General features: G+C 43.9%; 2 protein-coding genes across 4 annotated transcripts in view; both read right to left on the bottom strand.

Annotated features, from left to right (window-relative positions):
* The window catches only part of wtip (WT1 interacting protein), a 43,885-nt gene extending 24,550 nt beyond the window's left edge, over nt 1–19,335 (bottom strand). The window contains exons 1-2 of the mRNA XM_079497084.1: nt 17,774–19,335; nt 1,717–1,818 (exon numbers count right to left, since the gene is read on the bottom strand). Of these exons, the coding sequence (XP_079353210.1) occupies nt 1,717–1,818; nt 17,774–19,283 (1,612 nt within the window). The 5' untranslated portion in view covers nt 19,284–19,335. The remainder of the gene's footprint in view (nt 1–1,716; nt 1,819–17,773) is intronic.
* A 2,045-nt stretch (nt 19,336–21,380) lies between these two features.
* sdr42e1 (short chain dehydrogenase/reductase family 42E, member 1) lies at nt 21,381–24,523 on the bottom strand. Of its 3 annotated transcripts, none has more exons than XM_079497128.1 (3): nt 24,396–24,523; nt 24,070–24,148; nt 21,381–23,391 (listed from the first exon to the last, which is right to left on the bottom strand). In XM_079497128.1, exons 2-3 carry the CDS (start codon nt 24,129–24,131, stop codon nt 22,275–22,277), a joined length of 1,179 nt encoding a protein of 392 aa, XP_079353254.1. In that variant the 5' UTR covers nt 24,132–24,148; nt 24,396–24,523; the 3' UTR covers nt 21,381–22,274. The 3 variants fall into 3 exon arrangements, with proteins under 3 accessions (XP_079353254.1, XP_079353253.1, XP_079353255.1); XM_079497127.1 differs by having other exon boundaries at nt 24,256–24,463; XM_079497129.1 differs by having other exon boundaries at nt 24,379–24,414.
* Between the last annotated feature and the right edge of the window lie 1,245 nt (nt 24,524–25,768).

The raw sequence follows: 25,768 nt of genomic DNA, 5'->3' as shown, positions 1-25,768 counted from the left end.
GGAAAGGCAGGTACTACTCACGTTGGCTGTTAAAGTTCCAACCTTCTCATGGTTCCATTTTCAGGACAGGAGTCTAAAGTATAGGTATCTTCTCCATTTAGTTTCCACTGAAGTAACGCCAACTCTTATTCGTGCAATGGTCCAAAACAGAGCTACAGCTATATCGTCGATTTGTCGGGACAAGTGACAACTTAGGCTATTAAATATCAAATAGAGGGTGCCACAACCAGGGGGGTGTGGTCAGAGCGCCTACGCTCCTCCCACATCAACTATCTGGAACTGATGGCGGTTTTCCTCGTACTGAGGCATTTTGAACCACTCATACAAGGCTGCCATGTTCTAGTGAGAACAGACAACACAACAATGATGTGTTACATAAACAAACAAGGCGGACTCAGGTCCCCTCGTCTTCATCAGTTAGCTCGAGAGCTCATTCTATGGAGCGACTCTCGACTTCTGTCCATCACGGCATGCCATGTCCCCGGTATTCTGAACACAGGAGCAGACCTGTTGTCCAGAGGACCCCTCCGCTACTCAGACTGGTCGCTACATCCACAGGTAGCCACACAGATCTGGTGCAGGTACGGGACACCCGAGGTGGATCTATTCGCCACAGAAGAGAACACGAAATGTCCTCTCTTCTTCTCGATAGAGGGGCCATCGACGTTGGGACTGGACGCCCTGTCACATCAATGGCCCAGAACCCTACTCTATGCATTTCCCCCACTGACCCTCATTCCTCCCACTCTGGGCAGAGTGAGGACTCAGGGTCTGACGATGCTCCTAGTAGCCCCAGCCTGGGGGGTCTGGAGGTCGGAAATAACTCACCTCCTCTACGACCAACCGTGGCAACTCCCTCTACGAGCGGATCTCCTCACTCAAGCAGGTCGGGAGATCCGGGAGTTCCTAGACAGGGGTCTGGGTCTCTCCTCAGTCAAAAACAACCTGGCAGCAATCTCAGTCTGCCACGTGGGGTTTGATAATCAGATGGTATGGAAACACCCTCTGGTTAAACAGTTCGTAAAAGGCGTACGAAGAGAACACAGGGTTAATAGATCCTTGGTTCCCTCCTGGGATCTAACCCTGGTCTTGAAGGCTCTAACCATGGACCCCTTCGAACCATTGTCAACAGTCAGTTTGAAGGACCTGACAGACACTGAAAGTAGTCAGTGATCTACACGCCCTCTCAACTTCGCCAGAGTGCATGAGGTTTGATGACAAACCGAACCCAGCCTTCATACCCAAAAATGCTCTTTCTGTGTGTGTACCAGTGGATCTACAGGTTTTCCACCCCCCCGTCTGACGTCATCACTTTTAAACCCACAGTACATTTTTGGATTACATGTACTGTGGGAGTTCATGAATGACGTTTCTGCCCTTTTGCTCCGCAAGGGAAATGGTATTTCGCTCACTTTACTTACAAAACCTTGGTTTCTATTTCTAAAGAAACCTTTTCGTTTTAATCTGCAACACAATATTACACAATATGTAGTGGAGGTCCCTAGTCCTACTTCATCTCTCAGTCAGCTATGGGGTCCTTGGCCTGAAAAAACATTGAAGAGTAGACCACTGCTTTTAAGTAGATAGAAATTAGACTCAATTACACCATGGATGCACACAAGTGCTCTGACTGGAGCTGCTGTGTGTGGTAGCTTAGCAACAAAAAGGCTATTCTCTCACCACAGGAGCAGCGTACATGTAATAAGCGGCACTCACCACAGGAGCAACAGGTGAAGCAGTTTGTGTGATACAGGTTCCCCATGGCCTGGCAGGCTTGACTGGCTCCGTAGACTCCCTTCCCACACTTAATACAGATGCCTGCAGGAGAGAGACGCATTGGTTAAACAGTGATGTAAGTTTGTTACTTAAAAGGAAATGTATCAATTAGGGCTGTCAAATTAACTGACTTTAATTAATTTGTAAAATGAATTAGATTAAACATTTTAATGCAATTGCCATAAAAGGCTGCACAATTTACATAGACAGAGGCTCAAATCACAGCACGAAAACGGGGTGAGAGACAGAGAGACATCCATCCTGCCACACTAGATTTGTAAAGAATAAAATATACATAAATTATATACGTATGTTAAATGTATATATCCGCCTTCTGTCATTTATCTTTACATTCCATTTCCCACAACAATATTCAGGAAAACTTATATTTTGGACATAGTTCGAATGGTGATTAATCATGATTAATACATTTTTAAGCTGTGATTAATCTGATTAACATTTTTTTATCGTTTGACAGCTCTAGTATCAATACACTATTGTAGAAATAGTCCAGTATTCAAAATGTATAAGCAAAAGAGTATTGGTACCAAAGTAAATGTACTCTTTATGCAGAAGGCCCCATTTCACATGTTCATGTTACGTTGTGGACTTGCTATTTTCTCTGCGCAACATGCTCAGTCATGGTGAGGTAGCTGAGAACTGTAATTCATGCACATTGCACACAGTAATTATTTTTTTTACATTTAGTTACATTTCAGGCGCTGATACTGACATCTTTAGCCCTGGAACATATAGCTACTGGGTGAAAAGGTTTATGTGATCGTTTCCATCATTAATCGATCACTTTATTGTTTTGCAAGTGGATTAAGAATGTACATGTATTTACAGTATTTTGAACTTGAAAGTATGAGTGACAATCATGTTTTACTCTTGCTCTATTATTTACATTATTATTTTACTAACTTAATTGTAGCTGCACTTTACCAATTATTAATGGAATTCCTCTTATTTATTCCTAGATCACTGGAATTGGATAGGTACTCTGTATTGACCGATACGCAATTATGGGTCGGAATCGGTATATTATAGTTATTTGGTTTTCATTTTTTTAATGCCTTTGTTGCTCCAATTGGTGCCATACATTTGGCCAAATAGATGTGATTTTATTGTGGCTCTTCGACACTGAAGGAGAGATGAGTTGTACAATGTGGTTGTTTAACTCTTGTCTGCTTATAATAAGCAGACATGGCAACATTGCATGTAACCCAACAAACTATGGTGATTCTTTGTGAGGACAAAACATCATGCAGAAAAAGACACTAAACTGTTTTGATGCAGCAGCAGCAGAGGCAGTGAGTGGACTAATGACCTCCCAACTCTCACACAGAGCACTGCCTCCACCAGGGTCACATTCCACAGGGAGTGTGGGGTCAAAGCCTGGGTGGGGTTAGTCCAGGGTCACAACGTGTACAGGACAGCACCATCACCCCCACCCCCCGTCCGAGTCTGACCGATCGACACACACTCGCAACGATGAATGAAATTGAAAATGAAGAAAAAGTAACATCTGACGGACAAGTCATTGTCAAAATGTAAAAGAACACAGATTACTGTAGCTCCGCTCTTGGTGATGTAATCTTGGAAATTCCTTTTGGTTCCCTTGTCGGCAGTTATCTCAAGCTATAATTTCCCTTTCCCAACAACTGTACTACAGCACGTGACATTATGAAAACAGATAAAGGGACAAGGGCACTGGAAAACTAACTAAAGGTTACATGTTTTCACTGTAAAAGCAGGGCCTTTTGTACATACAGTTTCAGCTGAATCATAGTCAAATATTGGCATTTCCTACTGCAGCCTGAACTCGTGACTGCAACTCCTGCACTCAGCAAAGATAACACGAGAAAACGATGGTAATTTCTTCGTGATATGGAGAAAGGCTTAGGAGTTGAATCATCTTAATCGTTGTAACCACTGGGCCAAAATAAATATCCCTGATAGCCTTTGGCAAACAGATGGTGCCCCGTGAGCTGTAGTAGCTCTGCCTCTACTTTAATTGCTAATTTGCCAGTCTATGCTTGCTATAGTGAGAGATGCAGTGAAACCTCAAGGTAAGAATAAAAATGGCTTTAACCTCAAAGTCGGTGTCAGAAAAAAAGCTATGGGAATGGTAAAAGCTATGGGAATGGTACAAGGGAATGGTACAAGCTGCTCCAGAGATCTACAGATGCCCCTGAAAATAAGTACTGCTATAAGGGCAGGCTGTCTTAAAAGCTAAACGTTTCAACTCCTAGTTAAAAAACTAAAACTAGGCATGGACCGCTGACCTATAGCGTTCCGGGCACCTAGGCTAAAATTTAGGCTGAGGTGTAGGTTTGAGGCCCGATCCTGACGGCCTTTGCTGCATGTCACTCCCCATTTCCTGTCAGCCTAAAGTCCTATCAATAAAGGCATAAAAGCCCAAAAATGAATCTTAAATTAAATAAATAAATAAAAAGCTCAGTTTACATATAGATAAGAGATCTCTGGATATGAGTCGACTGTCAGCTAAATGATTAAAATATATTGTCTGTCGGGGGAAAACCTCACTTACTCTTGGTAGATCAACGTTTCGCGCTTGTAGATCTGCTACTTTTGTATGACGCTGTAGTATGATCAAGTACGAATACGGCATTAATTAACAAAACAACAATATGGAGATAAGAGGTTTCTGACCAAAAAATCCATTCATAAGTGCAATGTAAATAGTACAGTAAAGGTCCTTGCACACTGCTGCGTTTTTCTAATTTTTAGCAGCATTTTTCCACCGGTTCTCCGAAAAACGCGTCCAGTCTGCAAGGACCTTAACTCTTAATCCGCCAGCATTTATTGAAAAATTAGGATCTAATTCACGCCAGCATTTTTTCCATTTGAGCTCTTATTTTGAAAAGCCACATTTCCGGTCCACTAGCAGTAGTCATAACCTAGGAAGCTGAACGGAGCTGGACAGGCCTTGTTTACAATGTGAATCCAAACCGGAGCTCTGGAGAGCTCCACATCGCCGGCTCTGTGCCGTCAAAGAAACGCTGTTTTGACCAAAAATGCCATCTGGGACAAGGAATAGGAGATACCTATTCGTCCCACTCCTTCCACCCAACACTCCCTGCTGACAGGTGCCGGCCCAGCCTGTAGGAGTATGGGCCAATATCACCCTCCCCATCCCATCCGGCTACCCTCCCCGAACACAGGCCAATTGTGTTCGCATAGACGCCCGACAAATGCACCACGTTGGATTCAAACCCACAACCTCCAGGGCAGGGACTTTACCACTGCTCCACACGAGCGCCCTGTATAGTATGCACTTTCCAATCCATTTCATGATAATACTGCCCCGGATCCTACTGTCCTTGTCTCTCTGTCTGTGTATTATGTTCATACTAGAGAGCAGCAGTAGTAATCAAAATTTGTGATTTCAATTTACACAATTATATAATCGTGAATCATGTCAACTAATTAAAAACATCTTATTTTGCCAGCTGTTGCACCTTGCACTAATCTTCTCGCCATTACACAAGGATTAATAACCAGAACCCATCTCGCCCTCTCACAGAGGAACAATCAAATCACGCAGGACATTACATATTACTTATTATAGACATAATTATACAGCCCCTCGTTTGTACAGTGTGACGGGAACTGTCTGTCAATGTCCCTGTGTAGCAGTGACATTACTCCAGTAATTACCCCAGTAATACTGCATTCACACTGGCGGCGATAAAAGCAACAAACAACCAAGCGTGCTCCGCTACATTGCTGCTGCTGAGTCACCAGTCTCACCGCTAGTTGGAAGTGTTGCTCAAGACACACTGCATAAATGAGAAGGGTCCAATAGCAGCACAGGGAACTGCTTACCGGCAAGGAGGTTATTTTTTTGTTCTTCCATTTACGGAAAGGAGAAGGAATCGTGCACAGAGAGAGAGAGAGACAGAGAGAGAGAGAGAGGAGAGAGTAGAGTGGAAACCGTGAAACCAAAACATGATTGATTGACACTTCACTGCGTCATTGGAGCACTGAAACAAAACTTTCGGCGAGATCAACTTTCTTTTCCTTGTAGCGGCGCACGCCACGCCTGTCACACAGCAACATGTGTAGGCTGTCAATTTGTAGCTTCATGCCGCTGTACTTTCCATTGAATAAATAACTTTGTGACATGCTGTGACATGCTGTGAGCTTGTAGATCGGCACATTTTCGGTGTACGGCATGCTTCCATAGAAGACATGCTGGCTTCTATGGAATCCAAATGACTCAAATCAGTCATGGCGACTGAGAACTTTTATCCTGTCTCTGCTCAATGGACAGCAGTTATCATAGAGTGTTGTTTTGTGCTTCAATTTGTGGTTTACATAAAAAAGAACATAACTGAGAAATGAGCAAGTGATTATTACGTTGATATGTGAAGATATCGTGGTTGTGTTTACTGCTAGATGGTCACACACTTTAACCATTCCACAGTAGAAAATGCCTCCAATCTAAATACCAATGGTTTGGTTGAGCGGCCATACCGAGCCTATAGGCCTATAGCCTGTATTTGAATTGAATGCACTGTCAGGGTTTGATTGGGACACTATCATTTTACCGGTAATGTATGGACTCTAGCGACCTACTGCACATATATAAGCTGTGCGTAACTGATCGCTGTGTGTGTGCCAGTGCCACTACGCGCCTGCAGGCGCACACAAGAACACAACAGTCCACATGGATAACATGCTCAAACAACAAATGTAAGACCCCAATGCAGGCACGGTAACAATTAAAGACCTAGTGAAATGAAAAGTATGTTTTTCACACTTTTAGACCATATCCGTGGTCATCATATGGGCATACCTAACAATGGATGCCAAAACAAATGGACAATTTCCATTTTTGTGTATTTTTATATCAAAAGTCCATTTTAATTACGTCCTTTGAAGGAAAACGTGATGCGTGATGACGTGTACTAGAGGCTCACATGAATAAAATGATTCCCATTGCTGCGTGTCCGTCCAAACACAGGTGGTTTTGATTACAGAACTACTACGTACTAAAATATGTATCTGAAAACATTATATGGGTTATAAGCTACATTATTAGCAGTAAACTGGTAGAGCTGACCGACTGTCTCCCTTGTAAACAAACAAAGTCCATGCGTTGTGTGTGGTCGTGCGTGTAGCAGAGCTAGCGTACGTCCCATCGCCTGAAGGGATGCGATGCTCTGATTGGTTCAGAAACTCAGAGCCTGCCGTTTCAGGCTGAAACTTCTAAATAAAATGCCCAAATTAACCATTTCACCCCGTCTTTAAGTTCACAACTTAGTTTCAGCCGTGAGTATTCCAACAACGTAAAACAAACGACACATAAGCGTACGTCACACCTTATCTTAAAGGGAAGGGGAATAGAGTACACACCGTTAAAATAATGTAACGCCCTAAACATTCCCAAGATTAATTCAGAGCCTTAACATTTTTTGCGCTCAAATAATACATCACCTGACACCTACTAGTAACTGGTCAAATTGACGTGACCACAACCACAACTCAATTTGCGCCTTGTGCCATACATCGACAAAATATGGCCCCATTGAGTTTCAGCTCAATATGTCAGATCCTACAATGTGAAATAGAGTCCAAAGGGAAGCATGTAAGGGTTTTGTTTTGTTTTATGGTGTAAAAAAACATCTTCACCAAGTAACAGACATATCACACTTAACAGCATCTCATTGTTAATCATTTCCAGAGTACTGTTAAGAATACGTTAAAAAAAGGAAAAAGAAATCCCCTGCATCAGGATACGGTAGGGATTTTACGGGACACCAGGGAAATCACAGAACTTCTCAGATACTATTAATGCAAGCCAGACTGTGGATCCTTAATGTATCCATGGGACAGCAAGTCTAAGGCCAGGATGCAGTGTCTCTCACTCTAACATGCCCTTGTGTTCAAATTCCCAAACCTTTCCATGCCAAGAACCTCCAAATAGAAAGAAGGTAGGATGTCCACACACCGCTCTTAATGCTCCCAGTAGTATTTTATTAGATTCAAATGAATATAATAAAATACTACTGGGAGCATTAAGAGCGGTGTGCGGACATCCTACCTTCTTTCTGGATATTTTTTTGTTCAGCACCCGTCAACTTTTTTAGATGTGCGTGTTTCCATTTTGGATCTTATCTCAAGAACCTCCAAAATAACCATAACCTTTGGCTGTGGCAGATCTTTTGTCGGTACACGCCACGGAAGAATAACAGCAAGAGTGGGCACCTCAATGTAAAATTGTCTAATTTGTAAAAGAAAACAAAAAACAAAAGAGGTAATGTGAAGTATCATGAAGAGTGGGCACTTTAATGTAAAATTGGCTATTTTGTTGAAAATGTAAAAGAAAAAAAGATATATATATATAAAAAAAGATATATATATATATATATATATATATATATTAGTGGTGGGCATAGATTATTTTTTTTGATTGATTTTTGATTAAAATGGATCATTTGAAGTCTGCCAAAGGCATTTAAAATATGTGTGTGTGCGCTACCTAAATTATGACCAGAAGTCCTTGAGAACGCGTTTCTCAGGCCAGGTGGCCCATTAGACCAGGTGCCCTAATTATGGATATTAACAATACAACTAGCCTATTAGTATTAATACCTTTGGACTTGTTTATCTGTAAAGTTTCTTTAAAATATTGGTTGTCCTTGAGATCAAAATGTTTGAGAACCACTGCTCTAAAACAACATTGGACAATGATGTTTGACAGTCAGCACTATAGTTGCTAATTTTAAACTTATTTTCTGACTTTTTCGGATTTTCTGACTTGATCTGGCCTGTTAACATTTTCATAGACCTGGTTGCTTGTTTCTCTCTCAGTCACGAAATGTGGCAACCGTCAAAGCTAGTCCTAGAGTTTGTTTTGGTTGTGATGCATGGATGATGGCATCATGATGCTACCGCACAGACCACACAGACTACGGAGGCGCGGACCCCCACGCAGACTATCGCGGACCCCCACGCAGACTATCGCGGACCCCCGCGCCGAACTCCGCGGTAGTCTGTGTGGGGGTCCGCGGATAAGGGGGGTCCCCGTGGAGGTCAGCGTGGGGTAGTCTAGTCCATTTGTACAGATTTGTACAGTTTATTTTTAGAAAAAGGTCCTTATTTTTATTTTTAATGGTCAAAAGTATGCATGATGTTGATCCTTCAACTTCTAATATATGATTCAATACATGGTAAATGGTAAAATGGTAAATGGTGCATTTATATAGCGCCTTTATCCAAGGCGCTTTACATAGATTGTGCATTACATTCACCCATTCACACACTCATTCATACACCGATTGCGGCGGAAGCCATGCAAGGTACCAACCAGCACATCGGGAGCAATTTGGGGTTCAGTGTCTTGCCCAAGGACACTTCGACATGTAGACAGGAAGAGCCGGGATTCGAACCGCCGACCCATGGATCATTGGACGACCTGCTCTACCTCTTGAGTCACAGTCGATCGAATGTGATTGAACAGATAACAATTAAGGTCTAATAAAATGTGAAAAATAAATAAATATAAATATATATAATATATATACAACATACTGTATATCTATTTTTTACATATACATACATATTTTTTACATTTTCAACAAAATAGACACTTTTACATTGAAGTGCCCACTCGTCATTAGTGCCCAGCCCTCTTGTAATGGCTCGTACACACTGCACGATGTTTGCTCCGATTATGCTGTCGGGGACCATTTTTGGAGCTCGCCGACAAAACTCCCGATCTGACGCAAGATCGGGCTTTGATCGCCGAGGTTTTGCTCACTGTGTGTGAAAGGCTCTGCGAGAAGATATAGCGCCGATAAAAGTGCTCGCCGACGCCTTCCCGACTGCATCTGAATATCAAGCAGGGTTGATATTTGGCTCTGTCGCCGACTGGACATCGTACAGTATGAAATGGGTTGGGATTGCGTCCAGAGAAGTCCTGTATTACAGCCAATGAGAGCACAGGACAGCTGTGCTCACTGACACTATGTCTGTCTGTCTGTCTGTCTGTTGTGTCGACTGTATCGATAGATGATCAGATGATAATATATATAACCTTTATTCCTTTGGTAAATCCCTGTCCTGTGTCGTACATGCAAGCTATATTAGCCCAATGTTGCTGTTAAATAGTCTATGAAACCAACGCATTTCACTTGAATAATGTTGATAAAAGCTCATCGGAATCAACAGTGCAGGGCAAACTTTTGGACCTTGTGCGCTGTGTGTGTGTGTGTGTGTGTGTGTGTGTGTGTGTGTGTGTGTGTCCACGCGCACATACGGAGAGAGACAGAGTTATTTAATGAAAATCAAGATTTAACGTCCTGTCTCGCTATAGCGCACGTAGGCTATATAGGCTATCGCCTATCACAAACATTTCGCCCTGTGTGGCCTGGCTATTCCTGTGTGTGTGTGGCATGCACGCAGAGAGAGAGAGAGAGAGAGAGATGCGTCCAGCGTCCTGTGTCGGTCTCGCGCTTGTATCACGGTATCCTGCACGTGCGTGAGATGTCAAAATGAATTGGAATAAAAAACAAATTATGTATTGTAGCCTATATCGGGTCTGGATCGCATCTTGGTGAACTCAGTGTGTGATGCTTAGTCGGCGACCAATCGTTTAGTGTGAAAGCCACAACGATATAATGACAGACGATTTAAAAAAAAGACTCCTGCAGTGTGAAATACATAACGATCTGATGACTCGCCGACAACTTTAAAACTCCTACAGTGTGTAGGGGCCATAAGCTGTAACTCCTGGAAGTAGTGTTGGAAAACACGCGATTCAACATCCCCACTGAAGCATGTCACGCTCCATCAAAACATTCCTGAGATTCCCTAGATTTCGTGACATTTTGTTATCAGTCACTCAGTGTGTGTTATTCAGTTTGTTTGATGAAACAAACTTGCTAGGCCGCGGGCCCACAACAAGGCAACCCCTTGTGGGCCCTGGCAGGCACTGGCAGCCCCTACTTTATTCTTATCTCCATATTTTAACTTTTTGTGTTTTCTCTGAAATAAATGCCCTACTTGATCATACTACAGCCGTACAGCGTCACACAAAAGCATCAAAAGTAGTTATCTGCAAGTTCAAATAGCTCGTTGGTCTTCTACTTTTGAATTTGAATCACAGTTTTGGACATATGGGGTTTTCACACCGACAGAGATACATATTGAACTGTTTAAAACCACATCTAGGCATAGGATCAAATAATACCAGAGACTTCTCATGGATACACTCTCTCCCTCTCAGCTTTCATACTGTCTGTCAGTGAAGACAAAACACTAGAACACCCACTCCATTTAAAAATAAAATAGTAGGCTACTTCTCCTCTTGGTCTCGCACCTTCACAGCCCTATACTCAAATGGCTGTCACCATTACAACATTTAATTGTCATTCAAATAATTGCAAATAATGATTTAATTGTGTTTGACGTTGAACATTGGAAGATATGAATAACTTTTTTTATTTTAATTTCTTTTTGGCTTTTAGGCGCATTTTTGACATGGTAATGATCATGACGATTATGTAAATAAGAATTACGATCATCTCAAATAATTGCGATTTATGCAATAATTGAGGGTCCTACATGTGAGGGAGATAGATTTACCTAAGAATGGACCGTTTACTATGCAGCTGCTACCAGAATTGCATGTACACTAGGGGTCCTTGAGGGAGTTCCAGGGGGTCCCCAGCTAAATGATAGTTTGGAACCAAATGGACCCTTATGGGCCTGTAATAACACTCTCAGAGTTAAATTAACATTGATTTTACAATCTAAATTGGGGGTTCCAGAGATAGAAATGCCATTAAATGGGGTGTCCGTAGACTAAGGTATGTCAAACTGGGGGTCCTTGAAATTAAACAGGTTGAGAATCACTGCTAGAGACGTAAAAATCTTCTCTTGTGGGGGTCCCTGGCATGTATTTTCAAATGGGGGTCCGCAGGATAATTAGTGTCAATTTGGGGGTCCTTGACATGAAAAGGTTTGGGAACCACTGCACTACAGTACACAGGTGTAAGGTCAACCCTACTGGAAACGTCTTGCAATATCGTGCCTCCCTACTCTATACAGATGATTATTGATTACTGAAATATAGAGCTATTTAGAACTTATTTGAACAAAAACATATCACTCACAATCCCTGTCTGAATACCACCTGAGAGACACCTTGTTTTATATTTAGCTTTTTCTAAACTTTTAATCCCACAATTTCTGTAACCCATTTTTTCACCCGGGCCGGTGCCAATGCCTAAACTGTAATCCTGGGCATTACTCTCCCTCAGCCAGGAGCTCATGCTTCCTTCAATGCATGAGGAGTGAGCAGGCCGCTTCTAATTAGCTGACAGGGGGACGTTTCCCCTCCATCAGGCGCCCCGGCTGACCAGGGGGAGGCAGTATAGAAACCAACACAACACAACTCAAAATCTGTGTGTGTGCGTGTGCGTGCGTGCGTGCGTGTGTGCGTGCATGTGACGTGTGTGTGTGTGTGTGTGTGTGTGTGTGTGTGTGTGTGTGTGCGTGCGTGCGTGCGTGCGTGCGTGCGTGCGTGCGTGCGTGCGTGCGTGCGTGCGTGCGTGCGTCCGTGCATGACTACTAATGATTATAATTCTGGGCAGGTGAACAGCCCAAGTCCCCCACCCCTCACTCACACAGACAAACACACACACACACAAACCAATGTCTGGCCCGCCAGCCAAGGCCGTGTGCCAAGTGTCTGGTGCTCCCCGACACCCCACCGGCTGGTTAATGAAGGGATTGGCAGGGGACTTGGGCGGGGTATAAAGGGGGTGGGGCAGCTCTTACTGAACTGGCTTCAATGGCAGTCTGTGTCGGGCCAGCTGTTGATTCACAGCTCGTTCGCCCACCACAACAAACAGGAGGCCACACAGGGGCCGGGCAGGCAGAGCGGGCAGAGCGCGGGGCAACCAGTGTGGGCACACTGGCAGCAGTGTTGCCAGATTTTGTGAGAGAAACAAGCAGTCAGGTCTATGAAAACAAGCCCAAATAAGCAACTACGCATTTGAAACAAGCCCAAAAACACGCAACCCACCACCAATATTTACAAGCAACTTCTTTACAGGAACACAAGCCCACAGTCACTTTAAGTGGACATGGCAACACTGACTGACAGAGAGGAGAAGCTGCGAACAAAATCGCGAGACATGGCCAAAGCCTTTTAGGGGGTCCCCAGCCAAAAACGTTGAGAACCCCTGCAGTAGATCTCATAAAGCCTGTGCAGGTAGACCACATGACATGCCCCTAAAAATATATTATTTAAATGTAAAGGGCCTGTTATACATGCAAGAAAACCCTACCAATTCAAAAATCAAAATGTTCACTCTTTTTTCCCATTCCAAGTGCGTTAGTCTTATATGTAACGCCATCGCCACTATTCCAAAGCCCACTCAAGGACATTGTTTAACTATTTTCAGCAATTGGATTTCTTTGGTGGGTAGATCTAGTTGAGCTTGTCATTTTGAAAGTAGCTCTCAAGTCAAAAAGTGTGGGCACCTCTGCGTCTAGCGCCTTTATACTGAAGCAACTATACTTAACAAGCCCAAAACAACCATAACCCGCAACTATCCATATTTACAAGCAACTTTACATAAAAGCAAGCCCAAAGTCACTTATAATAAACAGGATTAAAGAAAGGAAGTCCACACACTCCCGTCCCAGATATAATTTATTAGAACAACGTTTCGACCTACGAGAGCTCTTCCTCTTGTACGTCGAAACGTTGTTCTAATAAATTATACCTGGGAGCTGTAGAACAGTGTGCGGACTTCCTTTCTTTAATCCTGTACGTATGTTTTTGTTCAGCACCTGAAGATTATTTTTATAGATGTGCGTGCTTCCCTCTGGACTCTACTTATAATAAACAGACATGGCAACACTGGCTTCTGTCTGCATTCTTTCTTCTTCCCTCCGTCCTCCCGCCCCCTCTCTCTTTCCCTCCCCTCATTCTCACCTGCTCCTCTGGTACAGATGAACAGCCGCCTCAGCCTCAGTCTGTGCAAGTGCAATGCATACAAAACACACCACTGTTCTCTGACCAGTCAGTGACATTAGTCTAATCAGCTAATGTCCAATGGTGGAAATTTCACTATACACTTTTGAAGGTGAACTAGATGGCATTTGATGGATAGTTTTATTCAAAATGCCACTGACAGTTAGTCTCACTGTGATCTGTAGACAAGTGTATTTTGGGGGTAGGCCTACTGCTTTGCTCACATTTTTCCACTATGCACCTGCCTGGCATAAATGGAACTCTGTGAACTTCAGTGCTCAATGTGAACAGCCACAGTGTGCTTGATTTAATAGACATACCGGGTTGCTCTCTAAACTTTAAAATATATTGCCATGGAAACTAGCATTTCCAATACTAACACCCAAGACATACTGCATATAGCAGACATAATTTTGCATTGCATTGTGTATTGTTATTTTATTTATTTATTTAGAGAGAGAGAGAGAGAGAGAGAGAGAGAGAGAGAGAGAGAGAGAGAGAGAGAGAGAGAGAGAGAGAGAGAGAGAGCGTGCAGAGGAGTGACATCATGCAGCAAATGGTACGGCCAGCCAAGAATATTGAACCTGGGAATTGCTTGTCAGATGTTAAGAGAGCCCATGTGGCATCATGCACCTTAACCAGTCAGCTATCGGGTAACCCCTGTATTGCACCATTTTGACCAGGGTTATCTATAATGTCTAGGTTATGACAACACGCTCCATGACTACTAAATTGATCTGTTGTGTATTGTACCTGAATACTTTAAGAAAGTGACTCACGGCCATGGGCACAATTACAGAGCGAGCTCCACTGATCACATTCCCCCCAGATTCCGCACAAACATGGGGATGAATTCATTCCACTATTATGCCACCAAAATGTCTATCGACAGCCATCAAAAAGTGAGACTTCCGACTCTCCTTCAAAACCTCCATAAAGAGCACCTGCAATTAGCAATTGGACCTTAGACAAGTCTTCCAGCCTGCCAAAAATAAGAATATACAAGAAGCAATGGGATGTCTAACCCTTGCATTGTTAGTACCAGTCCCTCTCTAACGCCTGATTTATACTTGGCTGCACACCGGTGTGGCGAGCCTGTAAAAAGCAGATACACAAGCTCACAACCTTGTCACAAATGTGACACGTTGTGAGCTTGTAGATCGACCAGGTCTTCCAGAGGTTGACTGCAACGCTCCCTTTCAACAGCACTAAGACCGCTGCTGGCTGCTGAATCACTGAAGGGTATCTGCTCCGGCAGAACAGAAGGTTCCATTCAGTGCTGTGTAAACGTTAGCTCTGCCAAGACAGAAATTAGTATTGCCCTGCAAAAGGCACCGTTATCTGACTGGCCACAGAAGGACCTGTTGCTGATAATGTAGAATTGTACCGTCCGCTGTCAGGCGGAAACCACGTATGTGCAAAAGCAGCAAAACTGTTACTTTTTAGGGAGTCACAAAATAGCCCTACCCTCCATCAACACTGCCATAAAAGAGCAACTGCAATTTGCAACTAGTTCCCCCCCTGTTTTTCTGTAAAAAATACTTTTACTGCTCCTAGTATTGATCTCTTGCATAGTATTGAATGTCTTTATGTGTCTTGATGAATTGAATACACAGGACCACAATGGAAACGAGCCCTCAGGGCTTTTTGTGTTATCCTTTTAGCATTATTGTATAACTGTACCTCTGTACTGTCAATAAAGTATTCAATCAATGTATCAATCAATGAAAAATAATAATGATGATAATGATAATGATAATAATTTTCATTGGTTCAGTATTATTTATAAAACCCACACACACACTTCCACTTTAAAAACGTAAAAATAGAAAAAGTAGCAGATGTACAAGCTCACTGCTATTGCGACGCGTTGTGAGCTTGCAGATCGGCTATTCTGCTTCTTTTGTGTGACACTTGACTGTAGTATGACAAAGTAGGGCACTAATTTACAAAAATATGGAGATACAAGGTTTCTGGCCGACAGAAACGATATGCAGGTTGCTAACAGACCTTGCTAAACTAACAAAGCTATGGCTGTTTTTTCTTGAATGAAACCCTTTTGGCACAAACTGCAGGAAGATAGCAGGAATACTGATTAAGAGTAATAACATGGTCAAACTGCAGGAAGATAGCAAGAGTAATAACATGGTAACGCGTTGTTGTGGTGGTTAAGAAGCCGGTGTCACTTTAACTATTTCAAAGCACGGGATATAATCGACAAAAAGCATATAATGTTTCACAGTCATAAAAGTACACATCACGAATAGTTGCTATGGAGATGCTACTTCTTATGCACAAAGAAAAAGAAAAGGACAGAAGGAAAAATGTATTACTGCTTTTGAATTATAATTAGTAAGTTCTTGTCTCTGTATTTTCAGACTAGTGACAACTTTGATCATTTATCATCAGTTTTTGTCCTAAACAAATTCCCATTGACAATGAATGGAGAATTTACGTCATATGTAGGCTATTTTTGTCCTATCCCATTGACAATGAATGGATGATGTACGATGGTAAAAGCGCCCCTCACTTCACACAGGTGTGATTTTTGAGGGGCGCTAGCCCCTTCTATAAGCTATAGTGTAGATTCTGTCTGAACACAAACATTAAATACCATTGACAATGAATGAAGAATTTACGTCATATGTGCCTTACCAAATCGGCTGTCAGTATGTCGGTGGAGACCCTTGGCCAATAAGGGACCACTATTATTGGTATTATAAGAGCGCCCCTCCACACGGGTGTGATTTTTTCTCTTATTAATATACTGGAGATACAACTCGGTGACTTTCATTATCTGGGTGTGTTTACCTGAGCTTTGCACCCTTCATGTCTGCTATAAGGTTAGGGAAACTGTATCTAGAAAGGAAGTATAAATACCCAACACTGTACTTAGGGGGTTCTTCTCCAACAGACGTTTTTATCTAGCAGCAATCAGACATTCAGACTGCCCGAAGAAGAGCTAAGCCTATTGACACACTGCACAGATGGATTTAACTGTGTTATAATGGTCTCTCTTCACACATAAATTACTCTTAATGTAATTATGCAGATTATATATCATGCACTATTGCACTTTGAGTCTCCTCCCCCCCACTCTCCTCTTCCCTGTCATGCTCTTATCCTCTTGTAACTGCAATGATGGGTCTGCACAAAACTACATTTCTATCACACCAATCAGGCAAATTGAAACACCTGTGTTGGTCCCCAACATGGCAGGTGTAGGACTACATTTGAAACTCATGAATATAGTGTTTGCTCAGTAACAGGGGTCTCCCTGTCTCTCCAGGTCTTCAGCAAACAAGACATATTTTACTGAAGAAGCCCTCAATAGCAATGCATGATTACTATCAGACTAGAGCTAAGAAGCCAACTTTTAAAATCAAAGCACCTTTACGTGTAAATTATTGCGCTTCTAATCTGCACTTGTGTGTGTGATTTGTGTGAATGAGGCTGACATGACATCAACCCCAGCCCAAGCTCCAATTGGAACCTCAATATCTACGTCTGTTACGCGCCGGCGTTAAGTTTATCAACAACTGTATCTTGGTTCTGATACCTTTTTTGGAAACTACTGTGAAAAGGTTTTAATCACTGTTTGTGGACGGCTCGACGGTCGACCCCATTTCGACCTGTGCAGGGGATATCACGGGACGGAACCTATAGGAGCTATATTGAGGTTCCAAACGGAGCTACCCCAGCCCCCATGGGCTTAACCCCGAGGTGCTGATCCTCCAAAGGGTCATAGGACAAGTTCAAGCTCAAGTTATTTCCTCATTAATAGGAATGAATATAATAAACATCTTTTAATTTTCTCACCCTCATATGATTTTAACGACTTTGTATTAGTGGTTACATATAGGCAAAATATCTAATAATGTAGGCCCTATAGCAAATCGCATTTGCGCGTAATTGCGCCGATTACGCACCAAGCTGTTTGTCAAAACACACAAATTGCTCATTCTTTAAAATACTCACCAAAGTATTCTTTCTTCATGTGCATCTCCAGCTCCTTCTCCAGCTCCAGTGTAAGTGCCTCCAGCCGTCTCTCCGCCTGACTAGGGCCACTTTCCCGGCACGGGGTGACCTGGTAGGGCAGCTTAAACCTCTGGCCGGGGGCAGTTGCTTTCGAAGACATGCCATAACCGAAGGAAGAGGGACAACCCGAGGTCACCTCCGCGGTCATTCCGGCCGGGGCTTGTTGCTGCTGGGACTCCGCTTGGAGCTGAACGCGACAGTGAATCCCGTTGGAGTCTCCGAAATCCTGGAGTAGCGTGTCTTCGTGTAAACTACTTCCCAGCATCGAAGACCTCGGCGAGGGCAGCTGGAGATCGGGGTACGTGCTCATAGACCCTCTGGAGCTGCGGGAACTCCTGGAACTGTGGCTGGAGATGCTGGACCGGGGGCTCACGACGCAGTTCGCCGTCGTCCCGGGACCCCTCGCGCTGCCGTCTTGGCTGCAGATGCTCGACCGAGGACTCGCCGCCGGCATGCCGTGCAGAACGGCCCCGTCCAGATCGTGGTTGCCCGCGGGCACGTATCGCGAGTCGGAGTAGCTGGACCGCGGGCTGGTGGTGAAAGAGTACTGGCTCGCGGTGCTCGACCTGGGGCTCGTGTGCCGCTGGTCGTATCCCATGCTGATGCCGCTGGTGCGGTTGCTGCTGGGCTTGCTGTAGCAGTCGTAGCTGTTGAGGCTGGTCCTGGGGCTGGAGTGCTTGCTCGTGTCGCTGGCCGTGCTTGCATAGCTGGAGCGGGGACTCATGGCGCTGCTGCTTCCCTCGCAGTGCACCAGGCTGGAGCGGGGGCTCGTGTAGCGGTCCTGCCCGGGGCCGGGTGGGACCCCCAGACCGGCGCTGATGCTGGACCTCGGACTGGCGTGCTTGCTGCTCTGTTCGTGCGAGGAGAGCGAGGAGGCCAGGCTGGACCGGGGACTGGTGGCGTGGTACCTGCCGTCGTGGTTGGTCGTGATGCAGACGCTGTTGCACCTGTTGCCGGGCAGAGCCACCGGCTTGTTCGAGAGAGACACGGTGTCCAGCGCGCAGCCGGTGCTGTAGCGGTGTGCCTGCACCTCCAGGGAGTAGCGCCGGTGCCGGTCGGGTCCGGGAGCGCCGCCGTAGCACGGCAGAGCCACCTCGGACGTCGTGGTGCAACAGCTCTCGCCGTCGTTATTGTTGTTGTTGTTATAAATGTCTCTCTGAGGAGCGCAGAAATCCACGGGGACGTTCACGGGACGAGCCGTGGCCGCGGTGTACACTTTATTCGCGCACGAGTAGTTGTTCTCCACCGTGCTGTGCTGCAGCACGGAGGTGCCGTTCATCGGCTTACTTTTGTGCTCCGGAGCGGAGAAATCCAAATCGGGGCTGATAACCAGGTCTCCTCCCCGCCGCGCGTTCTTGTACATCATCCCGTCTTTGTAAGCTTCGTACAGGGAAAGGTCCTCCATCATCTTACTGGCCCGGAGTCCCAGATCCTCCTCGTACTGCTCCATGTTTCTGAGACACCAGAGACCAGACCACGGTGGGTTTCACATGGAAATCATAACAAAACGCTGCCTTCTACAACAGCAGCCAAACCCACAATGTACTCGGCGGAAACCACCGTGCGCTGCATCGTCCTCGGATCTTCTCCAAAACCAAAACATAAAAAAACAAACAACCCCCCCGCCCCCACCAAAAAATAAATTAAAAAAAATTACAATCCTCGCTTCTCACAGTTTCGGGATCCGTTTGTCAACTTCAGTTTTTGTTAAGTTGAAAGGTCTTTTACAGTCAATGGCGCGCTGCGCGGAGGAATTTCAACTCGTGTTAGTTTTTTTACCTCCAAGATTTCCTTTTGGGTTTCTTAAATAAAGCAATCAAAAGTCGTAGTAATTAATTTTGATAGTCGCAAATGGCGATTGCACAAAAGTTTGCACGCACCACGCGTCCGGAAAAGGGTGATCTAGAGCGCCGGGCGCAGGGAACTGGTTCGTGTTGGAGGAATGTGAGGATGTAGACCGGGACGCTCTGCGCCTCTCTGGAATGTGGTTTTAATGTTGGATAGAAACAATGACTGAGACCAACTCAGCAAGGGGGAGCCTGGTGTTACACCGAAGTTAGTGACCTGTTGAGGACTGCGACCCCTCTCACTCCAGACTATTTGTTTTTTGTATCCGAAACAAAATAAGTAGTTTCGGGTATTTGATGCACAGACAAGATAATACGACTAGGCTATATATTAGACTCCCCAAAACAATCATATTTGAACTGGGACCTCCACCCGTTTATTTGACAATTTGGCCTTTTTAGGTAGTCCTTAAATTGTCACTTCATTGTCATCTGAGGACCAGATTCGACAACAGATAAGAGTAGAAGACAATGACAATCACACCGTTAGTATTTTGTTTGTTCATAGTGAAGGAAGGAATGCCAGTGAGTGTGAGTGTCCAATATGGACCACTGGGACCAGGGAGGTGAAGGAGTCTCTTATACTGGCATAGGACAGGTTAATAAGTAATGCAGGTTGCTGCACATATTTGGGCTACACAGTCAGTTTACAGTTTAGTTTACAGTCTTCCTGAGTCTGGACACATTGGAGTTTGAAAATTGTATTTACTGCCTTTTATCATGAAATGTAGGCCTATTTAATTTACCAGCACTGACTAACCTCTATGTATCTAGCATTAATCCTAGCTACTGCAGTGCAGACACAACTAAAACATGTTTGTCATCATCATCATGCTAAATCATTAAGTACAATATATTATATAAATTAATATATTGTTGTAATCGTGTATTTAAAAAGAAACCCCTCATAGAAGTAGAAGTACCGGTAGTAACTAATAACAGCCAGCGTTGAGCAACAGCGACCTCTAGAGTCACGGAATTCAATAGATCACACATTTCAATGCAGCAATAAAGGGATAGTTCAGAGGTACTTGTGCATTCATCTCAGGCAGCCTAAACTGGCACAAAGGACTGTTCACCTTGTCCCAACTTATTTACTGCATAATGCACTTAACGTGCATTATGCCATTCTTATAAATGTGATGATACACACAGGCCATTAAAGTCAAGGTGGATGAAGTCTTTGTTATAGATCCCTTACATTTGCTAGATGGCTTGACCGTCCTCTAGCCTTCCAAGTTTGTCATCATTACAATTACATAAACAGTTTTTATTTTTTACAATGACCAAGATATTTCCATATTTTACTGAGTACCATTGTGAGGTACTAGAACTACTGGCAAATTAATGTTCTTAATTGGATGAAAAACAGTATAACAACATTCCAGTTTGGTAAGAGCAAATCAAATGAAAATAGCCTAATGGAACAAAACACATATACAATTCATATAATTTTATTCAGAATGTTGCTTATTAATTTCAGAAATTAGCTTGTACTGTAGTCTGCTTACAATAAACAAGTCTAAATAAGAAATTAGATCATATATACATGTCTCCCACATGACTCCCACTCACAAAACACACAAGTTTCATACCCAAATGATTCAGAGAAAGAGGTTGTAGTTGATATAGCTATAGCTAATTATGACAGTAACATGCTGTCCTTAAAATGGTAAATGCAAAAATGCTGGTATACACAGTAAAATCATCACTGTTTATTTAACTCGTATACACGTGTGAACAAATTAGCCTAGAAGGGTTTGCACACCCTGAGTTACAAATTAATAATTTAACACTGAGGTTTTTTACTGTGTACTTACTATTTTTCACACGCACACCATAACCATTCATCGAGTTGGCTTACATCTGGCTGCTTTTTTACAAGGCACAAAGTATGTATTCCATCTAACACACTCCAAAATGTACTGTGTCCAACATTTGCTTCTAAAAATAATTTCACATTACAATTACGCATATATTCTACTGCCTGAATACATAATTTCTAATATATTTGTAAATTAACTCTTAATTGAACATCTAGAATTAAGGGTGAAAATGTATCTCTTTACTTATTCATTCATTATACTTGTAGACGCCACAAAAAATAAGCAACTCTTGACTTGCAACAGACTGTAAATTTTGCATTACTGGCTTACAGTGTTGTCATCTAGGTCTGTCACAATTATCACATAATCGGTTGATCGCAATTATTGTTGGCATAATCGTCCGTCATTTCCATGTCGAAAAATGTTCACATATTTTCAAAAATAGTTGAAATAGCAGATCTACAAGCACAAAACGATCAGTTATTTGTCATAATTTATGACGAATAAATGTGCACCTTTTGTTTACGAAGCCTAAAAGACAAACAAATGTATTTTTTATTTTTATTCATAATGTTCCAGTGTTCAACAACAGAAACACCATTCAATTATTAATGGCAATTATTTGAGCGACAATTATACCAATCGTCAACTTTCATAATAGTGACAGCCCCGCTTGTAGGCACCACAGTTAAAAAAATAAGCCTTCACGTGTATTGATTTTGATGCAACAGACTGTAGTAGAATTAGCATTACTGGCTTGCAGCACCATCACCAGCTGCCAACCACAGGGAGGTAGGAGAGAACGGCAGCGGTGAAGCCTGCAATGATCAGAGCGTCCAACAGCAGACGTGTGAATGACGAGCTCTGGTGTTTCTTCCCATGCCCTCTGCTTCGGAACCACTGCACCACCTCGTCTAGGCTGTACTCCCGTGGCTCGTAGCCTAGCTCTGCCCTGGCCTTCGCCATGCTGAAGTAATGCGTCACGCCAGTCTTGTACACTTCTGTGCGAGTGAGCAGGGGTTGGAAGTTATAGAAGGGCCCGACGAGGTAGTGAAGCAGCTCCGTGAGGAAGGCGAAGAAGTAAATGAGCGACAGAGGCAGGCGTACTTTGGGGAAATCATAGCCAAGGCCCTCAACCAGAGGCCGGAAGAACTCAAAGTTGTTGACGGGCCTGCCGTCGGAAATGAAGTAGGCCTGACCAGCGGAGCGGTGCTCGTGCTCCGCGGTCAGGGCCAGGGCAGCTAGCTTGTGGGCCGACACCAGGTTATCCACATGCACAAACTCCACCAGGCTGCTCGGGTTCCCATAAACAAATCTGAAGATCCCCTTCTCTATGTAGCCGACGATCCTGGGAAGATGTCTCTGTTCCCCGGGTCCATATATCCCCGCGGGACGCAGGGCACAAGTCCTCAGTACCGCATGGGCAGCGCTATCAGACTCCTTCAGGGGGGAACCATTGGCTTTCATCACCGCCATCTCGGCCACCGACTTGGTCCTGCTGTAGTGGTCGGGGTGGAGGTGGAGAGGCAGGTACGGCAGGCTCTCGTTTCCGTTCTCGATGACTTGGCCCCCGAAGACAACGTTGAAGGTGCTGGTGTAGACCAGCCTGGACACGGCCTTCTCCACGCAGGCCTTCAGCACGTTCTCCGTGCCCTGGACGTTCACCGCCTCGATCAGACGGCGGTCGAGCTGCTCTCTGCCGGACATGCCGTAGGAGGCGAGGTGGAACACACAGTCCACACCTGTGACAGCCTTCTCGACTTGCGCGTATTCACATATGTCGCCCTGCAGGAACGCAATGCCCTCTGGCATTTCTTCATTGTTTGGAGGTGTCACATCAAACAGAATGATTTTGGCACCTTTTGTACATAGTGAACAGGCCAGGCTACAGGAAGAGGAAACAAAGCTTTAATGTACGTACTGGAAGACAACTGCCATACACACAACTCGTGCATTAAGATCAGGGTTTCTCAACATTTCCATGTCAATGACCCCACAAATAACACTAACGACTGGCTGTGGGCCCCCAGAGCAAAATGGCTTTATGCCAAACTCCTGGACATCACTAAGACTAAGAAACGGACCTGGGTGACAGGGCTTTCTCAGTTGCTAGCTATAAAACTCTCTCTCAGCTCACATCAACATCAAACCTGCCCCCAGGCCCACCGTTGCCTCCCTTAAAACACACATTTTCAGACATGCATTCCCCACCTAATTCATTCATTGTTGACCTGGGTTAGTTTCAATGTACAGATTATTGACTTTTATATTCTACTAAACTGAAGTGACTTTGAGTACCAAGAAAAGCACTGTATAAATTGTGCTTTATATTAGCCTGTTATTATTATTATTATAGACGTAAAACCCCTCCTAGTCCTAGCATTAGCTCCAAAGTGTGAAGGCAAGTTCATTAACTGTGTTATAATGCCCCCTTGTGGAATTGACAGAGCTTATTTATTTTTTAAGTGGAGCAAGCAGTCGAGACTGTAGAGTCCGAATCAAATGTGTTCGGTGCTGTTGTTATCGTTACGAAGAGAAAGAGAAATGTTTAAATATTTCTTACCGATAACCAAAATACCCGCTTCCCCCGGTTATCAAAAATGTGTCTGTTCGTGCATTTTCCATTGTAGTTTCCGTTGTATCTGTGGAAAACAAGCACAACAAAATGAAGCAATGGAAAACATACATAACATGTTTGCTAATAATAAAGCCATGCAGCCATAGGTCTGGGGTACGTGAGTGTACAAACCTTGCACCCAGCGAGTGATATTTGTGTCGAGACAAAATAACTTCAATAATTCCCACAAGAAGAGTGATTACACAGTAGCATAAATATCCATAAAATGTGTATTTAACGGTCGATTGGACACACATTTACTATTTACCAACCCGGAAGGAGGACACAGGACTCAGGACAGCCGGTTGCGCCGTCACCGGCCGCTGTGATTGGCTAGTAGGTTTACGTAACCCAGAGTAGTAGAAGGAGAGAGTAATGACACTCCCGTTGATTTAGCCTGGCTAATAAGCCAGACCAGCCGCGACAGTGTTGTGTGATATAGTCTCATGGCTTATTAGCCAGGCTACAGTTTAACCGCAATCGGACGCTGCGTTGAGTAGTTGTGGCGATTTGTACAAAACGGGTACAAAGCGGGCTACTCCTGAAAAGTGAAGGGAATCAGGTTAAAATAATGCATGCTCCGTCCGTGTCCAGTAGAGGGCAGTGCAGTACACTAAAACCTACAACTGAACTGTGACTGTTATTATAGTTGTTGAACATTAGTAATTACACAGACAGACATGATACAATGACAAATCAAACGACAACCGACGTAAGATGCAGTTTTTTAAGTACGCATCCAGCCCCTGATACGGAATGCAAGACGATGATTGACAGAATTATTAGTTTAAAACTTGAAAGTTGAATTGTCACACTTTGTCAGCTGAGTATAGCCATATGATGCAATAGTTCAAAGGGTAACAGGTCAGGTCGCTCCAATTCCATCTCGCCCCCACCGACCTCACGCCGACAGCTCGGTGCGGCGGTTCTTGTATTCTTTATTTTGTTTTACTGAGAATACGGTTAGAAATAAGTTTAGGGTTAGGCATAGTTTTACTGGGGTTAAGTTTAGGAATAGGGTTAGGTTTAGGCATCGTTTTACTGAGGTTGAGGTTAGGAATAAGGTTAGGTTTAACCGTTTAAGCATAGATTACTTTAGGAATACCAGGCCGCGCTGTTCCGCCGCGCCGGCTGTACGCCCGGGGCGAGTTGGTAAAGGGGCGAGGGGGTCTCGTATTCGTTCAAAGTGTGTCGACAGACAGCGTGCATGTCACAATTTTGGCACACTGGAACACTTCATCTCCAGGTTAAATATTAATATTTATGCTGTGTGGTTGTCAAAAGCTACTGTAGCCTATAACCGCTTTTATGAGGAAAAGAGTCATGTGAGGGCTGAGGCCGGGGGAAGGAAACGCATGCGCTCCTCAGTTTAACATCTGTCAACGTTATTCACATTAGCCTATGATCAGGTCTATCTGGAAAGTTGGAAACGGACTATTTTGCTATCTATCTTTGTTATTTGGGGTATGTAGGCTATAGGCTAGGCTATGATTGCACTATAAGCAGGTGGAAATGCCTATATGCAGACTATGCCACATGTTTATGTGCCGAACATTGTGTTATCAAATCATGTGTTTTCAGGGTGTTTCCCATGGGATCTATATCTAACATATTAACTTGTTAACGTTTCTTCAAGGCCAACGTC

Source organism: Electrona antarctica (genome assembly GCF_951216825.1).
Source record: "Electrona antarctica genome assembly, chromosome: 3".
Lineage (NCBI taxonomy): Eukaryota > Metazoa > Chordata > Actinopteri > Myctophiformes > Myctophidae > Electrona > Electrona antarctica.
The sequence above is the reverse complement of the archived record's forward strand: the minus strand, read 5'-3'. Positions and strand labels throughout refer to the sequence as shown.

Excerpts from the sequence above, each read along its gene's own strand:
- sdr42e1 (XM_079497128.1), bottom strand. The coding sequence starts at position 24,131 with ATGGAAAATGCACGAACAGACACATTTTTGATAACCGGGGGAAGCGGG. Across the intron at positions 23,392-24,069 it reads AGCGGGTATTTTGGTTATCG|CCTGGCCTGTTCACTATGTA; the intron begins GTAAGAAATATT and ends CTCTTCCTGTAG.